This window comes from Pezoporus occidentalis, unplaced genomic scaffold (assembly GCF_034315485.1).
Source record: "Pezoporus occidentalis ecotype Australia unplaced genomic scaffold, CSIRO_AGI_Poc_V1 ctg3, whole genome shotgun sequence".
Lineage (NCBI taxonomy): Eukaryota > Metazoa > Chordata > Aves > Psittaciformes > Psittacidae > Pezoporus > Pezoporus occidentalis.
Window position 1 is genome coordinate 13,069,096 of NW_026914940.1, and position 18,236 is coordinate 13,087,331.

At 51.5% G+C, this 18,236-nt stretch overlaps 1 protein-coding gene across 2 annotated transcripts in view; it reads left to right on the top strand.

The window, feature by feature from the left end:
- Window positions 1–11,526: 11,526 nt before the first annotated feature.
- Window positions 11,527–18,236, top strand: part of EXT1 (exostosin glycosyltransferase 1) — a 179,252-nt gene continuing 172,542 nt past the window's right edge. The window contains exon 1 of one of the 2 annotated variants that reach the window (XR_009966336.1): window positions 11,527–12,688. Coding sequence is in view for 1 of the 2 variants with exons in the window: in XM_062627132.1 (XP_062483116.1) it covers window positions 11,742–12,688 (947 nt within the window). In the remaining variant the exon portion in view is untranslated. The remainder of the gene's footprint in view (window positions 12,689–18,236) is intronic. The other variant, XM_062627132.1, reaches the window with a different exon arrangement.

Sequence of the window (18,236 nt, forward strand, 5' to 3'; positions counted from 1 at the left end):
GGTTGTTCAGCCTTTCAGTACTTCAAGGATATGGAAGACAGAGAGACATTTTACCAGGGTCTGCAGTGACCGAACAAGGGCCAATGGTTTTAAAATAAAAGAGGATAGATTTAGATTAGATATAAGAAAGAAATATTTTTATGATGAGGGTGGTGAGCCACTGGCACAGGTTGCCCAGAGAAGCTGTGGCTGCCCCACCCCTGGCAGTGTTCAAAGCCAGGCTGGATGGGGCCCAGAGCTTGTGAGCAATGTGATCTAGTCCAAGATGTCTCTGCCTGTGGACTGGATGATTTTTGAAGGATCCCTCCAACCCACACTTTTCTGTGGTTCTATGATTTGACTTTTCAGCCCTATGTTCTGATTTGGGGGCACTTTCCAAATCTTTAAACAGCAGCACAACTCCTAAGAGGTCTGGGAAGAAACTCCTGATCCTTTGCTGATATCTAGAGCTTAGAAGTACCCTCCAAATCCAGGTACTGGTACCTAGGCCAGCCAGTGAACCAGCAGTTGCAGGGCATTTCTGAGGGAGCGCACGGTTGAGCAGCAGCTTTCAGACATTAACAGTGATGTTTATCTGCCTTCAGAGAAGCTCACTTCCCTCGTGCATGGACTGTGTGCAAGTCAGGCCTGCTTATCTCTTGATGCAATTGATATGCAAGGCTGCTGCAGTTTGGTGGTTAATAAAGCCAGAGTAAATGCTGCTATGAGTATCAGTTGAAGAAGGAAGTGAAACCAAAGGGCACTGCCAGGGGTCCGATGCCAGCACTCTGCTGTATGAATTATAAAAGGGGGATAGAGTCTGTATTTCTCTGTATGGTATGAGATACATCCTGCTGTAACCTCAACTGTACCTCAAGATGCAGGTCTAGGGGAGAGGAGAAGAGGCCGCTCTGCTTTTCACACGTGGAAAACAAGGCAGGGGAAACCAGGGCAAAATATTTCCAAGGTCCACACATGGATATCCGCTCACGGGTATCCCAAACGCCACCTTTTCCACTGGTTTAAAGCCACAGAAGCAAGGTGGGCACACTCTGAAGGGACTGAGGTCATGCCAATGAACAGAAGTGCTCCCTCTCCGCAGCAGCATGGCTCACATAATCTGGGGAGAGTGGAGAGCAGAGATGAGCTGAGCACTGCCAAGCCCATCCCAGGCCAGGGATTCTCCACTTCCCTGGCTGAGTTTAAGGATTCTTCTCATTTCCTCAGCAGCTGCCTTGGGTTTACACTCACCACCTACCTATGGAAATGGGAACGGGTACTCACACCCACCTACTCCATGCAGCAGAGCGGGCTGTGTGGAGAAGATGGATTACTTTCATCTTCGTGATTGTGTTTTACCTTTTGATGCCCTGGATGTTTATTCCTTTATCGTGTATTAATTATTGGCATTCTCTAGGCTTCCTTCTGTCTTAATCTGATTTAAAACAGACATTTGCATTTGAAAAGTAACTAGCATGTATAGCAAATCCTTTCCCTTGGTTTGCTATTAATGCAGCCGGCTTTGATGTATTATATTAATGCTGTTTGCCAGGGGTGAAATTAGCACACCCGTCTGTGGAGAGGCACCTCCTTGGTGAACCTAATTCTTTTACCCACAGGCAAAGCATCTCCCTCCCCTGGTGTAGAACCTGGATCCTGACTCCAGCAGCAACATGGTCACACCACCCTTTGCTGTGCTTGTGCTCATTTCTGGAAGTCCAGAGGCTCTGTGTCCTGCCCATGCAAACCCCAACCTGCCAACCTGCCACTGGGGAAGGGGGATTTTACAGGAGAAGGATTAGACATCTATTTCAATGGAGGATGTGGGAGCTAAACACATCACACCGCACCAAACCAGAAGCTGAGGGTTGTGCAGGGAATAAGGCAGGTGAGCACAGGGGTATGCGTGGTCAGAAGGGGACTGGGAGAGTTCGGGATTTGCCTATGGGTCTTCACAACGGTGAAACTCATGTGTTCTTCAAAACTGTCTAACCTTTCTGATGCAATTGGGGAACTGGGGGAATAGAATAAACCAACCCTCCGGTGGGTTCAGTACCAGTATTTCCCCAGTTTCTATTGTTTTTTCACACTGTATCGCTTGCATAATTTAGGTATTCAGGGAAGTTGCCCTGAGCCTCATTGATCTGTTTAAATTGGTGCAAAGGGCATACACACAGCCACTGCTGTAACTCACTTGGGTTGGTTTAACTGCAATGATCAGTGGTGGGTATGGGACCGGGTGACCAAAGGTGCAGTGTCAGGCTGGCTGATGTGACAGTACCTGCGTTGGCTTGAGTCACCAGCCCCAGTCCATGCATTTCCCTCCACTGCACTGAGGTCTGGCAGTCAAACTGCATGGAGCAGCCTCTTCTCACCCCATCCATCACAAAATTCCACATTCCTTGAATGGGGAGGATCAGTCCTGCTGTGGGGACTGGGTGAGAAGCAGTACTTCTGTGGAGCAGGGCTGGGGAGAGAATAGCTTTTGGCAAGAAGTAGCACTGAGCAGCAGGATCTGGAAACCAGAACAGCGTGTCTGATCATGGAGTTAGCTGATCAGGAACAGCTCAAAGTGAACTTGTTTCTTCCTAAATGCCCATGTCGAGTTTTGCACGAGGTTAAGTTTGTTTTAAAAGCACTTAAGGTAAATTATTACAACTTCTGACCATGGACGGGACTTAAGGCAGCTTCCAGAGTCATTTACAAAACGGGTTGGAAAACTCATTTCAAGTTAGCAGCCTACTTTACAGTAGTAGTTATTTGAACAGGTGGGGACTGGGGGAAGTAGGAGCATTAGTCAAATCATGAATCATCAGCTAATCAGATTGCCACCCATGTTTGCACCAAAAGGAAAAAAAACAGTGCACAAAACCACCACACATCCCCAGCTACAGAACTGACTCAGCACAGACCCAAACTTTTGATGGGGTTTGCCAGGCTGAGTGGTTACACTTCCATTTGGTATGGACATGGTCTTGCTCTGGAAGACACCAGAGGGGCTGTCTCTCCTCTGACTCCATCACCTCTGAAGGCCTGGGGCTTCTTCGTACTCTTTGCTCCCCACCACATTTCTGCTCCAGCCAAGCAGAGCTTGGGCTGTGCAGTCTTCACATGTCCCTTCACTAGGGTCTGTTCTGCCGAAGCAATCAGCACTCAGACTTGAGGCTCTTCCCACTGGTGGGCTAGGAAAGCAAAGAGCCCAACATCAGATGTCCCAGGAGGGCACCCCAGGACACCCGCACCCCCCCGCCTCCTCCAGGGATGCTGCAAGCTCTTTCTGGTGCAGGACGGCAGAAGCGGGTCACAGACCAGCTCCCTGACCCTTCCAAGCTGCACGTGAAGGGCTGTGCAGGACCATGCTGTGGCTCAGCTATGCTGGGCAGCAATGAGTTGAGGTGCTGGAGCAGGTCCAGAGAAGGGCAATGGGGCTGGTAAAGGGTCTGGAGCACAAGTGTGATGGGGAACGGCTGAGGGACCTGGGGGGTTTAGTCTGGAGAAGAGAAGGCTCAGGGGGGACCTCTACAACTGCCTGAAAAGAGGACGGATAGAGGAGGTGTCTGGTCTCTTTTCACAGAAACAAGTGACAGGACAAGAGCAACAGCCTCAAGCTGTGCCAGGGGAGGTTTAGATGGGATATAAGGAAAAAAATATTCACCGAGAGGGTGCTCAGGCATTGGAACAGGCTGCCCAGGGCAGTGCTGGAATCACTGTCCCTGGAAGTGTTCAAAACCCGTGTAGATGAGACCCTTAGTGACATGGGTTAGTGGTGGTCTTGGCAGTCTTGGGGTAAACGTTGAACTTGATCTTAAAGGTCTTTTCCAACCTGGTTGATTCTACAATTCTAAGGGCTGCAGCAGGTCTGCACTGCCCATGCACCACAGTGGGGGTTCGCTTTCTCCTGAGTGCAGTCACTGAGGAGTCCCTGGGGTAAAAAACATACAGAGATTTAACAGGATTAAAAATAAAATGAAACAGAAACTACGCTCTGTTTGTGGAATTCCTCGTGTCTTACACCAGCAAGCAGATAATCAGAAATAAAGTGCTGAGGCTGCTAGCAGATACTTGCCTGTTTGTGTGTGCAGTGGAGAAAAGTGCTTGTTTGGTGTTGATTACAGACTATGGAATAAGAGCAATTTCTTATCCCACCTCCACAGGAGCTATTTAAATAGCTTTACACCCACTTTGAAAGATGCTCAGTTAGAAAGGGATTAAGTCTGGAAGTTATTACTCCTCGAAGGAAGAAGCACCAATAAACAGGCTCTGCTAAGGCTGCTGGTGCTCCTTGGGATAGCACCCACCTAAGAGCTACAGCTCCCTCCACCAGACCGCCTTTGCTGTGAGACACTTGTCATAGGGCAGCCCATAAAGAGAGCATATGCTGCAGAGCCCTTCATGCCTACTCTTTGTCCCAGTGAAGCTATGGGCCAAAGCCCAGCTGTATACATGCAGACACCTCAACACACTGCACAGGCCACCATGTGCTCCCCATCTGGCACAGAAGGGAAGGGAATGGCCAGTGAAATCCAAGGCAAAGCAATAGGCAGAGACCTAATTTAAAAAGCCCTTATAAAATACTGGGGATAGGGTTGTGCCACCCTGAGGATAGGGCTGTGCCATGTGCAGTCATTCAATGCCTCCCTTTCCCCTCCTTGGGGATTCCCAGCCATGAACTCACAAAGTGAGCAGCGCTTGCCAGCTCTTTCCCAAAACTGGCAGTGGAGATTTAACCCATGGCACAGCACCCATGCAGGGCTCTGACAGGATGCTGCCCATCTCTCAGCATCCCATGTCCTGCTCCCTCTTTGCTAACCCTCCTGCCCAGTGGGCTGGTGTGAACAGGGGGGGGGCCTTCCCCACAGTAGCCACTGGCCAAGTCTCTTCCTGGGGGGTATTGAGGGAAGTTAAGCTCAAGTGGGGAACTGGAGTGCATGCGGAGGGGGGGAAAGATGTGGGGGACCAGGGATGTGTGAGGCAGGGACCTTGTGCATATCTGAGCACAGACACTGGCAGCCAGGGAGCTTTCCCAATCCCACCACATTATGTGTCTGTGGATTCCAGGTGCTTCCGAATTCAGCTGCACCCAAAGGGAGGCTTTTATGAATGATGCACTAAAAATAGCCGCAGAGCACCCAAGTCCTCTAATGAATCTCATACAATGCTACTGTCAGAGTCAGCTACTTGTATTGGTACCCCCTCGGCACAGCCACCCTGCTCTGTAACGCAGCACGCTGGGGCCCTGACCCTACAGCAAGTTTCAGGCAAAGCCTTATTTGTCTCTGGCTTTTCCCCAGCAGAGCTCTGCTGTGAGATTAAGATCTTAATATTTATAAGCCTCTGTTTTTACTGTTTAATGTCATGGTAAATCAGGCGCCTATGCTACTATCCCTCCATCCCACCTGAAACCTTCACCTTCTTAGCAAAGGGCAGTTATGTTTTTCCTTAAAAATAAACTAATTATAAAACCACAGTGATTTTCTCACATTTAAACAGCCTCTGTAACAACCAATTATTTCTGAGGACATGAGAAACAGCTGTTGCACTGCTGAAGCTCAGTTACATCTCTGCGTTTTGAATGGATAAGAGTTGATATTTTTATTCCCATGTGATATTACCAAGATGTGATAAACAACCATAGTGTTAGTATTAATTTGTGGAGCAAAGATCACTTTAATTTACTTCTAGCTGAGGAATCATTTTAACAGTATTACCACTCCACAAACAACCATTTGAAAACCTGTTCTGTCTTTACCTCCTTTTCTCCTGTCTTCCTTTTGTTTTTGATAAAGCAACACCCCCCTGGGCAAGGGCTATTTGAAGGCAAAGACAGTTTGTAAGCCAGCCTTAACTCTTTCCAGACTGAGGACTGGCCTTCAAAAAATGCTTTTCAAAGTTCAATCCAGTGACTAGTGAATAAAAGGCGAGCCCTGACTTTGCCTCCCAGGGACCTTCTGAGCCCACCCAGAAGGTGGGCAAACATTGCACAGGAGTTGGTTCCTCTCCCGTGGCCTTCAGGTAAGGACTCAGCTAAAAGATTTCCTCTTTGATCTGTGGATAATTACCCAAATCAAAGTGGGATCTGTGAGTACTTGGGATCTGTGGAAACCAGGCTGCTGTCATTGTCCCTCCTCGTGGCAGGGGGGTTGGAACTAGATGAACATAAGGTCCTTTCTAACCCTAACTATTCTATGATTCTATGATTTAGGCTTCTAAATATAGAGCCAAGTCTGGAGCTCCAGGCTGCTGTCTCTGCAAGGTTTTGCTTAATTCTTTGGAAATCCTTGCTGCACTTTGCCATAGAAAGGCACATCCAAGTAACCAAGAATGGTGACTCTTCATCAGGGACTGTAGGATAGGACAAGGTGGAATGGGTTCAAACTTAAACAGGGGAAGTTCAGGTTAGATAAAAGGAAAAAGTTCTTTAATGTGAGGGTGGTGAGGCACTGGAATGGTTTGCCCAGGGAAGCTGTGAATGCTCCATCCCTGGTGGTGTTCAAGGCCAGGTTGGACAGAGCCTTGGGTGACATCATCTAGTGTGAGGCATCCTTGCCCATGGCAGAGAGGTTGGAAGCAGATGACCTTAAGGTCCTTTCCAACCCAAACCATTGTATGATTCTGCAATGGTGGTTTGAGCTAATGAAGCAACAGGGTAACATTTTTTAACTGCACACATGCCTGCTGCCAAGCCCTTCCAAGTATTTTAGATGCACTGCATTTTTTATACTGCCTCTCTCCCTAGGATCATGACACCCTTGACAGTGGTGATAAATCAGCTCTTGCGCTGTCCTATTAGCCAGGAAAGCATTATCAACTCAATTTAGCTGGAAATCTGAGGCCCCCAGGTAAGCCAGTAGAGTGATTACCCCAGGTAATTACTAGAACAAGCCAGTCTCAGGAGGTGAATCCCACTCTACCCACTCTGGGAGGATGCTCTCCTGGAAGGCACAAGGACGATTCTAGGTCTCCTACTTGGGCAAACGCTTTAAGCACAGAGTTACTAGATTTAAAAAAAAGAGGGTTAGGGACAGGTGAGCGTGTGACAGCATTTCTTCCCTTATGTTTTGTGTGGATTTCAATCCTAGAATCACCGAACTGTTATTGTCCCTTCCTTCCTAGGGTTGGAAGGGACCTCCGGAGAGGCACGTTTTGAGATTTAGAGTTTAACCATGTAGGCAAAGTAGACGGAGGAACAACTAATGCCCAGTGGGTTAGTCAAGGACATCACTCAACAGCATCAAAACTAAGGTGCATCCAAGCGTGCAAAGCAGTAGGATATTTTTCACATACAAAAAGTGGAAGGTACCATGGGCTTCATGTGGGTGACTCTTAGGAATTAAACTTTGGAGGCACCTAAAGCTATAGCTGGACACCAAGAGCAAGACCCAAAACGAGAAGCCCACACTAATCCACCTCTTTAAGAATCTGGCCCCGAGTGACTTGCCACAGATTGGGCAGGTGTTAAGTTGCAAAGCCAGAAATAGAAAACCGATTCCCTCTCCTGGCCTTTCATTTGAGGGCTTGGACAGAGTCCCAGACAACTGCCAGCCGTATGAAGATATAAATTATTTGGAAGAGTGCAAAGGGTAACGGACCAGAGTCAAAAGCCACCTGCAAGCTTGCAGACCCTTAGCAGGCACCAGTGGCCAGAGCAAACCTGGGGGCTGTGACTCATGTATTTGCCATGTGGATATGCTGAAATACCCTCTCACCACCAATTCTTCCTCTTCCCTAACCAGGATTTCTATTATACAATGGTTTGTGCTCCACCATCCTCCTGCCTGGTAGCAGATGCAGGCAGATTTATTACAGACAGAGGTAGGCTTCCACTTCTGGAGCACTCTGCCACCAGTGAATGCCAGGACTGTGGAGAACTCTGGTTGAAGACTGAAGGCAGGCTGTGAGATTCCTGTCAGCTGCCACGCTGCCCACAGGGCCCAAACAACAGCAGCAAAATAAAGCCAGGCTCATTTAATTCTGTATATGGGAACGTTACAAGTGGTGGGCGATAGCTGGTTTAGAAAGGTGGCCTTCAAAAAGGCAACTGATCATCATAGTCCCTCTCCTGCAGCTAGGAGTATGCACATATCTCCTCAAGTAAGCCTTGCCCAGCACAACAGGATCCAGAACTGTATGGAGCAATTGTTTCACAACTCATAGAATCATCATAGAATACTTAGGGTTGGAAAGGATCTCAAGATCATCCAGTTCCAAGCCCCCTGCCATGGGCAGGGACACCTCCCACTAAACCATGTCACCCAAGGCTCTATCCAACCTGGCCTTGAACACTGCCAGGGATGAAGCATTCATAACTTCCCTGGGCAACCCATTCCAGTGCATCATCACCCTAACAGTAAAGAACTTCCTCCTTATATCCAATCTAAAGTTCCCCTGTTTAAGTTTTAACCCGTTACCCCTTGTCCTATCACTACAGTCCCTAATGAAGAGTCCCTCCCCACCATCCCTATAGGCCCCCTTCAGATACTGGAAGGCTGCTATGAGGTCTCCACGCAGCCTTCTCTTCTCCAGGCTGAACAGCTCCAACTTTCTCAGCCTGTCTTCATACAGGAGGTGCTCCAGTCCCCTGATCATCCTCGTGGACCTTCTCTGGACTTGTTCCAACAGTTCCATGTCCTTTTTATGTTGAGGACACCAGAACTGCACACAACACTCCAAGAGAGGTCTCACAAGAGCAGAGTAGAGGGGCAGGATCACCTCCTTCGACCTGCTGGTCACGCTCCTTTTGATGCAGCCCAGGATACGGTTGGCTTTCTGGGCTCCGAGTGCACAGTGAAGCCGGCTCATGTTAAGTTTCTCATCAACCAACACCCCCAAGTACTTCTCAGCAGGGCTGCTCTGAATCACTTCTCAGGAATCCTATGGATAAAGCCTAGCTGCAGTGATCTGCAGAGGTTTATTTCTCTGTCCTCTAAAATGACACCCTAACTGCCCTTGTCCAGATCCAAATATGTCAAAGCTTAGGTATTCACTGCTGCTGTGTAGCGGGCAGCAGCGTGGGTGCCGCAAGCACATGGCAGTTCAGCTGGAAACCCAACAGCTTTCACTTCCCTCCTACACTTCTCTGTTGCGGTGAGCAGCACTTTCGTGATACAGGCTCCCCAGCACCCCATCCTCAAAACCTACAGCAACAGCTACTGTCCTTGGTGCAGGCAGCAAACCTTACAGGCTTCTTTTTCTGTTTTAAACTAGTCCCCAGAGGCTTAATTTGCAGCCAGTAATGGGATTCCACCTTCCTGTGCCTGACAGAAGGTGCCTCTGCAAGCAGCTGACCTCTTTTTTTCTTGAACAGCATCCTGGGTTTGTATGTGGGCTGTGACAAATGTTTCAGGAAAGGATTACAGGGTTAATTAACACATTAATATTTAATCCTGCTTCCCCACTATCAGGTCGTTGGCCAAAATTTCTGCCCCCCTGGACCCAAATCTATGCCAGCCGTAAATATGACTTTCTTTTCAGAATTTGATTTCTTCCTATTATTAATATTCCCAACTCCTTTCCTCTGCCTCAAGCCCTGGACTCCTTCCTTCAACAGTCATCCCTACAATCAGATTACTTTGGAAGGGAATTGTCTTCTCTTGGCTCCAGCAACAAGATTAAACTTTATTTACTGCCAGTAATGTGCCCTTCCATGATAGGTTCTCACCTCTTCCACTGAGGAGGCACACTGTCTTCACTCAAGTTACCCTTACATTTCACCCCCTTAACTCTGCAGAAATGGAGGGAGAAGAGGAAAGAACACGACAGGAGCCACAGCTCATTCGTGGGATGAGCACGGAAAAACACAGGGATGGTGATACTGTTGGCCAAGACATGGTTTCTTGTCACTCAGATCATGTGAGACACCTCTGGATCTGGCAGCAGGAGGGCGGAAGGTGGGATTGCAGCCGGGGGCAGGTGAATCTGTTAAAGCTTTAACACTGGAAAGGAGCATCAGAGAAGGCACACTGGCACAGGCTTTAGCACCTGAGTTTTTTGACATCCAGGGTCTTGTGCAAACAGCTTGAAGCCCATCCCACTCAATTTCCTCGCTATTACTTGCTGAGCTAGCAGGACCGAAACACGAACACGTATGTGCAATGCCATCAGCCCTTCCAGCGCCGCGTGTGTCGGAGCAAGCCGGGGCTCCCAGCAGCGCACGCCACCCCTCCGCTCGCGAGGAGGGCTCTCCCGATGGACCCAGGCTGCTGGCGGCTGAACCGAACGCCAAGGAGGGATGACACGAAGCACAAACACGTAGCTGCAGGGGTGGCTGGGTGCTCAGGCAGCTCCCTGCACACTACTCAGCTGATCAGCGTTTTCTCAGTGTCTGCCAGTCCCAAGAATCCACCTCCGGAGCACGGAGGGCCTCTTCCCCAGGGACATCGCACCCCGGCAGGAGCTGGTGGGGAGCGCTGGGCTTGACGGCAGCTCCAGTGCAAGCAGCGGAGCCACGTCTTTTCTCTCCTCTGCCTTCCCCACCGTCAGACGGGAGAGCAGGCAGTGCCCGCACCACGAAGGCAGTATTTGGGTTATTGGGTCTCTTCCCCGCGGTGGGCAGCCGGGTCTGTGTCCCCGGCACGCTCCCAGCCCAGCCGTTCCTCGGGGCGGCTCCAGCACGGCGGCGCCGCCCTCGGCAGGGGGCGGCAGCGGCACCGGCACACAGCGGGGTACGCCGGCCGGGGGGCTGCGGGCTGCACCGGTGGGGGGCGGTGGCAGCGGACCGGGGCGGGGGAAACCAGGCCGAGTGGGAAGACGAAAAAAGGCCCTCAAGGGCTAGGCCAGGCCTCACCGCACCGGAGCACAGGGGGTGCGTGGCGCAGCGGTGCCACCGCCCCCAGAAGGGACATCCCCACACCTGCCCCATCCCGTCCGCCACCGGCGACCGCACCGGCGGCGCCCCCCCACGCCCCTCCGCCTCCGGCCGCGTTATGAATGGGTGCAGCGGAAGCCCCGCCCCCCCGGACGTGACGCCCCGCCAATGGGGGCGCGGGGCTGCGTGGCTGGATGAGGTCAGCGCGGCGGTGCCGGGGTGGGGGCGGTGCGCGGGGGGCCGGGTGAGGCGGGGGTCGCGGCCCGCGGGCGGGCAGAGCGGGGCAGGGCCGGGCGGGCAGCACGGGGCTCGGCGGGGCGCTGCTGCGGCGGCCGCGGCCCGGGGGAGGCGGGGAAGGGAGGAGGGGCGAGGAGGAGGAGGAGAGGGAGGAGGGTCCTCGCCGCCGCCGCTCTGTCCCGGGGGCCATTCAGCGGGAGCGCGGCGAGGAGCGAGCGGCGCCGGGGCCGGGCGGGGGGAGCCGGGCGATGCAGGGCTTCGTCAGGCTGCGGCGTGGCGGCCGCGGGCTGTGAGCCGGCGGGGCCGCGCTGGGCTGGGCCGTGCCGGGCTGGGCTGGGCTGGCGGCGCGGGGAGGGGAGGGGCGGGCGGGAGCGTGGCGAAGGAGAGGGCAGGCAGCGGCGGGAAGGCGGGAGCGGGGCTGCCCCGGTGCCCGCCCCGCGCGGGGGGCCGGCCCCTGAGTGCATGCGGGGCGCCCCGCCGGGCCGCCGCCGGCCCGCCGCCGCCCGCCGCCCCTGAGAGACCGGCGGGGAGAAAGTTGCGGCGGTCGCCCACATGCGCGGCCCCGGCCGGCGGCTTGGGGAACGGCGCCGAGCGGAGGTGGGCGAAGAGAGTTTGAAGCGCTCGCCGGCGGGAAGATGGCGGAGCGGAGCTGAGAGCGGCGCCCGGCGAGCTCGGGGCGCCCCCGCCTTCCTCCGCAGCCCCCCGGACCCCCGCCGGACACATGCAGGCCAAAAAACGCTACCTGACGCTGCTGTCCGCCGGCACCTGTCTCGTCCTGCTGGTCTACCTGGGAGGCGTGTGGCTGCAGGCGGCACGGCGGCCGCCGGCCGGTAGCCGGCATGGCCCGCGCCCCGGCGCCGAGCGGCCCTGGCCCCGCTTCCCCGACGCCCTGCGGCCCTTCGCACCGGCCGAGCGGCCGGGCCCCGAGGGCGGCGGCGGGCGCGTCTCCCCTCGGCAGCGGCGGGACGCCAGCGCCGGCCTCTACCGCGGGCGCCGCTGCCGCATGGAGTCCTGCTTCGACTTCGCCCAGTGCCGGAAAAACGGCTTCAAGGTCTACGTGTACCCGCAGCAGAAGGGGGAGAAGATCGCCGAGAGCTACCAGAACGTCCTGGCCGCCATCGAGGGCTCCCGCTTCTACACCTCCGACCCCGGCCAGGCCTGCCTCTTCGTCCTCAGCCTGGACACGCTGGACCGGGACCAGCTCTCCCCCCAGTACGTGCACAACCTGCGCTCCAAGGTGCAGAGTCTCCACCTGTGGAACAACGGCAGAAACCACCTGATTTTTAATTTATACTCCGGCACCTGGCCCGACTATACCGAGGATGTGGGGTTTGACATCGGCCAGGCCATGCTGGCCAAAGCCAGCATCAGTACTGAAAACTTCAGACCCAACTTTGACGTTTCTATCCCACTCTTTTCTAAGGATCATCCTAGGACAGGAGGGGAGAAGGGATTTTTGAGGTTTAACACCATCCCTCCTCTCAGGAAGTACATGTTGGTATTCAAGGGGAAAAGGTACCTGACGGGGATAGGGTCAGACACCAGGAATGCCTTATATCACGTCCATAACGGTGAGGATGTTGTCCTCTTGACCACCTGCAAGCATGGCAAGGACTGGCAAAAGCACAAGGATTCGCGCTGTGATCGAGACAACGCCGAGTATGAAAAGTAAGTGAGCGGTGCCCCTTCCCCATGCGAGCGTTCCTGGCTCTGCAGGCAGCCCCGGCTGCTGGGCAGATGTGAGCAGATGCGTGCCGGCGCGCTGATAGCGGCCAGAGGAAAGCCTCGGTTTCTCCTTTGGGTGGCTCGTGGCGGGCTCGGTGCTGCTTTGGCCGGGGAGGTGGCAGGGAGGTGTTGAAGGGCAGCGCCGCATCCCAGAGCCCTGGCGTTGCTTTCCCGGGTACTGATGACCTGCATCTGCAGCCCTGGCCAGTGACAGAGGTGCGGCTGGAGGATGCTTTGGCATTTGGCGCTGCCCTTCATACACCCAGTGTCTCTTGGGGTGGGTGCCTTGTGCCTTCACTGCTCCAAGACAAAGTTTGTATGAGTCCTCAGCCTTTTTCAGTGTGTGTGTGTGAACCTGGCTCTCTGGTGGCTTAGCTGTTAAGAGTGATTGCTGGGATGCTCTCTCCAAAACACTGTGCCTGATGTCTGGCCGGTGTCTCTATCCACAGTAACTTGCCTTGCTGCCTTTCTCCTCTCGGTTCAAACCAGCACAGCATTAGTAAAGAAAGGAGGAAAAAGAAAAGCTGCCTGTGCTCGCGTCCTGTGTCTGAGTTTCTGATACTTAAATGTGAGAGGATACAGTGGCAGTGCAGTGTGTTTTCTGTGGCTGCTTGGTTTCTTGGTTCAGGCTTTCCCTCATTTTTATTTTCATTTGTTGGCAGTGGCACTGTGTAGCCAAATTTCGTGCTGCTGTGGTGCTGCCCTTGTCTTCCAGTCTGCTTTTCAGGTTTGTATATATAGCTGCTGGGAAAATCGCTTCCTGGGAATTACCTCCAGGACTGCGCTGCTGACTAAGCCGTTTGCAACTGATTAGTTCATTTAAATGCCGACCACCACTACATTTGCTGCAGAGTAGGTGTCTGTAGATGAAGTTTCTCGCATGAGAATGTTTCCATGTAGCTGGAATTAGACACTGAATCAAACCAGACCAGCCGTACAGCGCTGAGTAGTGTGCAGTGGAGCTGCACCAAGAGCTGCCAGCGGCTGGAGGGGTTTGCGATGCACAGAGGAGCGTAGGTGGAAAAATACTCCTGGAGAGCAGCCGGGAAGAAGCTATGGTGGCATTAATGCTGATCAGAATTTCCAGCTGGCTGCCATCGAAACTGTCCACAGGGAGGGTTGGGAGAGACGGGGAAGGTCAGCACCACAGCACTGGGAACGCTGCATGTGCCTGGGTGAACTCTGCTCACCTGCCAGTGAGGGTGTAAATCTGCTGCAGGGGGGGAGGAAGCAGCAGTGCAAATACCTGGTGGGCTTTTAGTTCCATTCACTCTCAGAAAACTGATGGGTGAGTGGTGAAATGGTGCACATGTGGAAGAGATACAGTGGCAGTGCTGAGCGATTACTAGAGATACTAAGCTAAGCTCATGTTATGCATGACCTGAGAGTCCCTTTGGCTTGTGATCTCCTTTAGGGAATATTTTATTTTGGGGGGGGGGGACGACGGGACGACGACCTGATAATTGCAGCCTTGCAGGCCATGCTGGCTTTTGGCATGAATCTCAGCAACTGGAGCTAATTTACAGATAGGAAAAGTCCTGGTCATTTGCTGCATTCTACAGCTGTCGAATTGTCACAAAAGCAAACATACCTGCGTGTGGGTTGATGTGAGTAGGGCCATATTCAGGTTTTTTTTATAGCTATGCCATTTGGTCTAATGGGAGATAGACATCTCCCCATAAGTTGTGCCCCTCCAAAAGTGTCTTTGTCACTTATTTTGCAGTGAGGGGTGTATATAACAGCCCTCAGGGGATATGGAAGCATGAACCCAGCTGGTACACGGTGCTACTCATACAAAACCCATACATGCTGCTGTGATGTGGCTGTATCTGGGGTGGTGTATGGGAGCTTCAGCATCCGTTGCAATGCTGCTGTTAAAGACGGAAAGTAAAAAAAGATGATTACAAGAAGATTACTCCAAGAATTGAGGAAGCTTGAACCTGTGGGCCAGTGAGGTGGACAGGCTTGCTCTGGTGAAGAACTGCAAATGCTGAAGCTCTTTAATCCGGCATCCTGCCTGAGTGAGCGCACCTGCCAGAGCGTGCTGCTGCCCCTTCCTTCGCACTCCTGCTCTGGTGCCGACTCACAGCAAAGTATGCCATCTGCTGATCTCCCAGCTCTGCATTCTCTGTCTCTCCCGTGCAAACAGGGACTATGCCTGGCGCTTTGCTCCCTTCATAAAATCCAGCGACGAGGTCACATCCCCAGGGTAGTGTAACAGCAGTCAGCTGGGTAAAATGCTTCTGTGCTGATGTGTAAACCAGGTGTGAAAGCTGTAGGAGGGACTCTGTTATTTGCCCCACCTAAAGCAGCATCGTGAATGAGGCTGTAGTGCTTAGGAAAGAAATGTCTCTAAAGACAGCTAGGCCTTGAAAACTGCATGCAGAGCTGCTCTCTTGAGGCTTTTGGGGCTTGGATTTAATAATGCATCCTCAAGGTTTTAATCAAAAAGAAGAAAAACATGTTCTCCAGGATATGTACATTTGCGTATCCATATAGAGTTGGGAAAGTCATGTACTGCGCTCTTGTGTGCCTCTTTCCCCATCCTCTGCTGTGACACTTGCACTGTTTCACCTCACATGGATTACAGGAGCATTGGTGTCCTGACTGTGGAGAGCTGGTGCCCTGATACCAGTCCTTGCCAGGGTGAAATATGAGTGATCAGCTCTAGGTAGAGGCCTTGCCAAGCCAGGTGAATCTGGTGATCAGTTTTTAAACCATGGTAATCTCCTGTCAGCAGGGTGTAGTGTTAGTTGAGTTACACTTGGTGCCAGTGCATGTTACTTGCGGTGGGGTTTCATCTAAGGCACAGCCTTCGTTGTTGGGTTTGAGCAAGGTCCACCTGTCTGCAGGATGTGTTGTTTCCTCTCCAGGGGATTGAAAAAGCCAAGAAAGCTGCCTTCTTGACCTGTGGAAAAATGTGTGCAGTGTCTTTATTTCGCTGGGGGAAGGAGGGATGAGCATGTGCGTATTTGACTCTGTCCCCCTGAATTATATTGGAAGATCAATCTGTATGTTCCAGCTAATTAGTTTGCACCCCAGTTATGCATCTCAGCAGATAAAGCTGATACAGATTAAAATGAACTGCATTATGATTAGACTACTAGCAAACAGGATATAAAAGAAAACAAAACCTCTGCTTTCTTTACAAACTGGGCTTTCTGAATTACTCCATGGTAGGATTTCAGCATCAGGCTTTCTGCTTCACAAAGGGTTAAGTGAATGAACAGTGCTGCTGCTGAAGTCTGAAGACAGCCTCTTAAATATTTAATGACAGTCTAAATATATACATGTGTACAATGTGTTTTAAACAAAGGCAGAATTCATGTACAGGCTTAACTGGTTCCAAATAATTACTTTTTGGAAGGTAATATAAACAGCTATGAATAGGGAAAGAAATGGAGGAATGCAGTGTTCTGGTAAAGCCAGATGCAGGAGAGAGATTTGCACTGAAATGGGAATCTTTCTAGGAAAGTAAATAAAATTCCTGATCTGCAGCAACTGTGCCCTTGGAAGATGGGGAGAGTAGCAGTGATAGTATCCAAAAACATAAGGTCTCATCAAAAGCTTGTTCAAGGAGGCTTTTTCCTCGTATGTGTCCAGGATAGCTGAAGGTAGTGATGGTTGGTGAAACAAAGGGGAAAAAACAAATAATGGTCAGGGTTGAAGAAAATAGGATGGAGAAGCGAAAGTGAGCGAAAAAATGTATTTTTTAGAGAAATATGAATTTATGGTGGAGGACAATAGTGTAGCAAGGGTGTTCTTTGTAGACTTGAGTTCTTTGACTAGTCAGTGCTCAAAAAGCCTGTGTGATCAAGGCTGAGCTGAGAAAGACAGGGAAAACACGCAGGACCTCACAAGGTGGGACTAGTTCTGCAAGAGGAGGTTGGAGGCATGTGGTTGAGGAAGAGCCTGCGGAAGGAGGTGTGCACAGAGCTACCTGGCGCTGCTGGGTGCTGGGAGAAGCAGCATCACCGCATGCCTATGCCTGTGAGCCATCTCTGCAGGGCACACAGTAGCGCTGAGCAGGGTTGTAGATGTACTTTCACAGGTGAAAATATCCAGCTGAACATTTTCATTGATCCCTGGTACCCGGTAGGTTTACCTGGTATGTCCTATACTGGTGGAACATGTCTCAATCACGTCTGAACCTCCTAGCCATGAAAATGCTGTCCTGAGCAAAGGTTACCGTTGTGCAATAAGCACAGAGGGAGAAGAGCAGCAACTTTTAGTTTCGCTTCCTTCCCACCAGGAATAAAATACGCACGTAAAAAAAGAAGTGGTAGGAGCAGACACTCGGGATGACTTTGCCACTCACGAGACTGGCATGAAAATGTGGAGTAAGGCTTAGGCATGCCCGTCCAACATGTGATGATAATCTGGAGGCTGCATATGCATGTATGTGCATGTTGTGAACAAAGGTGAAATTCTTGTATTTTCAACATACTGAACTTTAGTGTTTTGGATTGAAATACAAATACAAATGCCACACTTAATCACTGACTGGATTGTCTTTAGGATTATTTAAAAGCCTTTACACATCAGCTCCTTTACAGCTATTTAGGATAGGGCTGAGAAATCACCCAGGTTTAGGGTGGCTGTTGTCCAGGACATCTGAACTGAGATGGGTGCCATCATCTTGTGTATCACCAGCCTACTTTGGGAGCTTGGATGAAGCTCAAGAACTACTGAGAGAGCTTGGGCGTTTTCCCAGGGTATCTTGGCTCCTGCAGAGACCTGTCCCCACCAGGCTGCTTTTTTATTTTAATATAATTTTTCAAGAAACTGGAAATCTGCCTGTTTTAACAGCCTGTTTATTTCAAAATGCAGTAAGCAGGTAAATGACAAATCTTTACTGTACCTCTGAGAAAGAGGGGTTTGCTCCATCGTGTTCCTCCTCCTGCTCTCTGTATTGTGAAGTGACCCTGTATACCTGTTGGTGCAGATTTAAGGTGAGCAGTGCCCTGGTGGGGTAGGAGCTTCCACCTGGGAGGCTTAGGGCTCATGCCATGGTGGGAGCTGGGAGCAGGGTTTGCAGGAGCATGCCTGAGCTCACCAGTGATGGAGTCCTCAGCCTGGCTGTTAGCACCATGCTCTTTGTTTTTGGAAAAGGGATGGAAGCGGCTGGTTGCATCTACATGAGTGTGTTTGCCACTGGTGCCGAGTGCTGCAGTGTGTGTGGCCGGGTGTGTAGGGTCAGGCACTGGCAGAGGAGCCCACCCTGCCCGCGGGCCTTAAACCAGGCACCCTCCTAACCTCAAGTAATTATGTTTTCTTGTGGGGCAAGTTATTATAATTGCTTGCCCCAGGCTTTTCTATGTCTTTCTGTGAAGCATCTCATAGTAGGCTTTGTGGTGACAGTACAGTAGATGGCTGATCAGGTCCAGGTCAGATGTCTTCTGTATGCAGAAATGTAGGTGAATGCTTCTTTCACAGCCGGGGGGCTTTGCTTTTATTTTTATTGCCTAGGAAAATTGCTCTAGGATAAGTT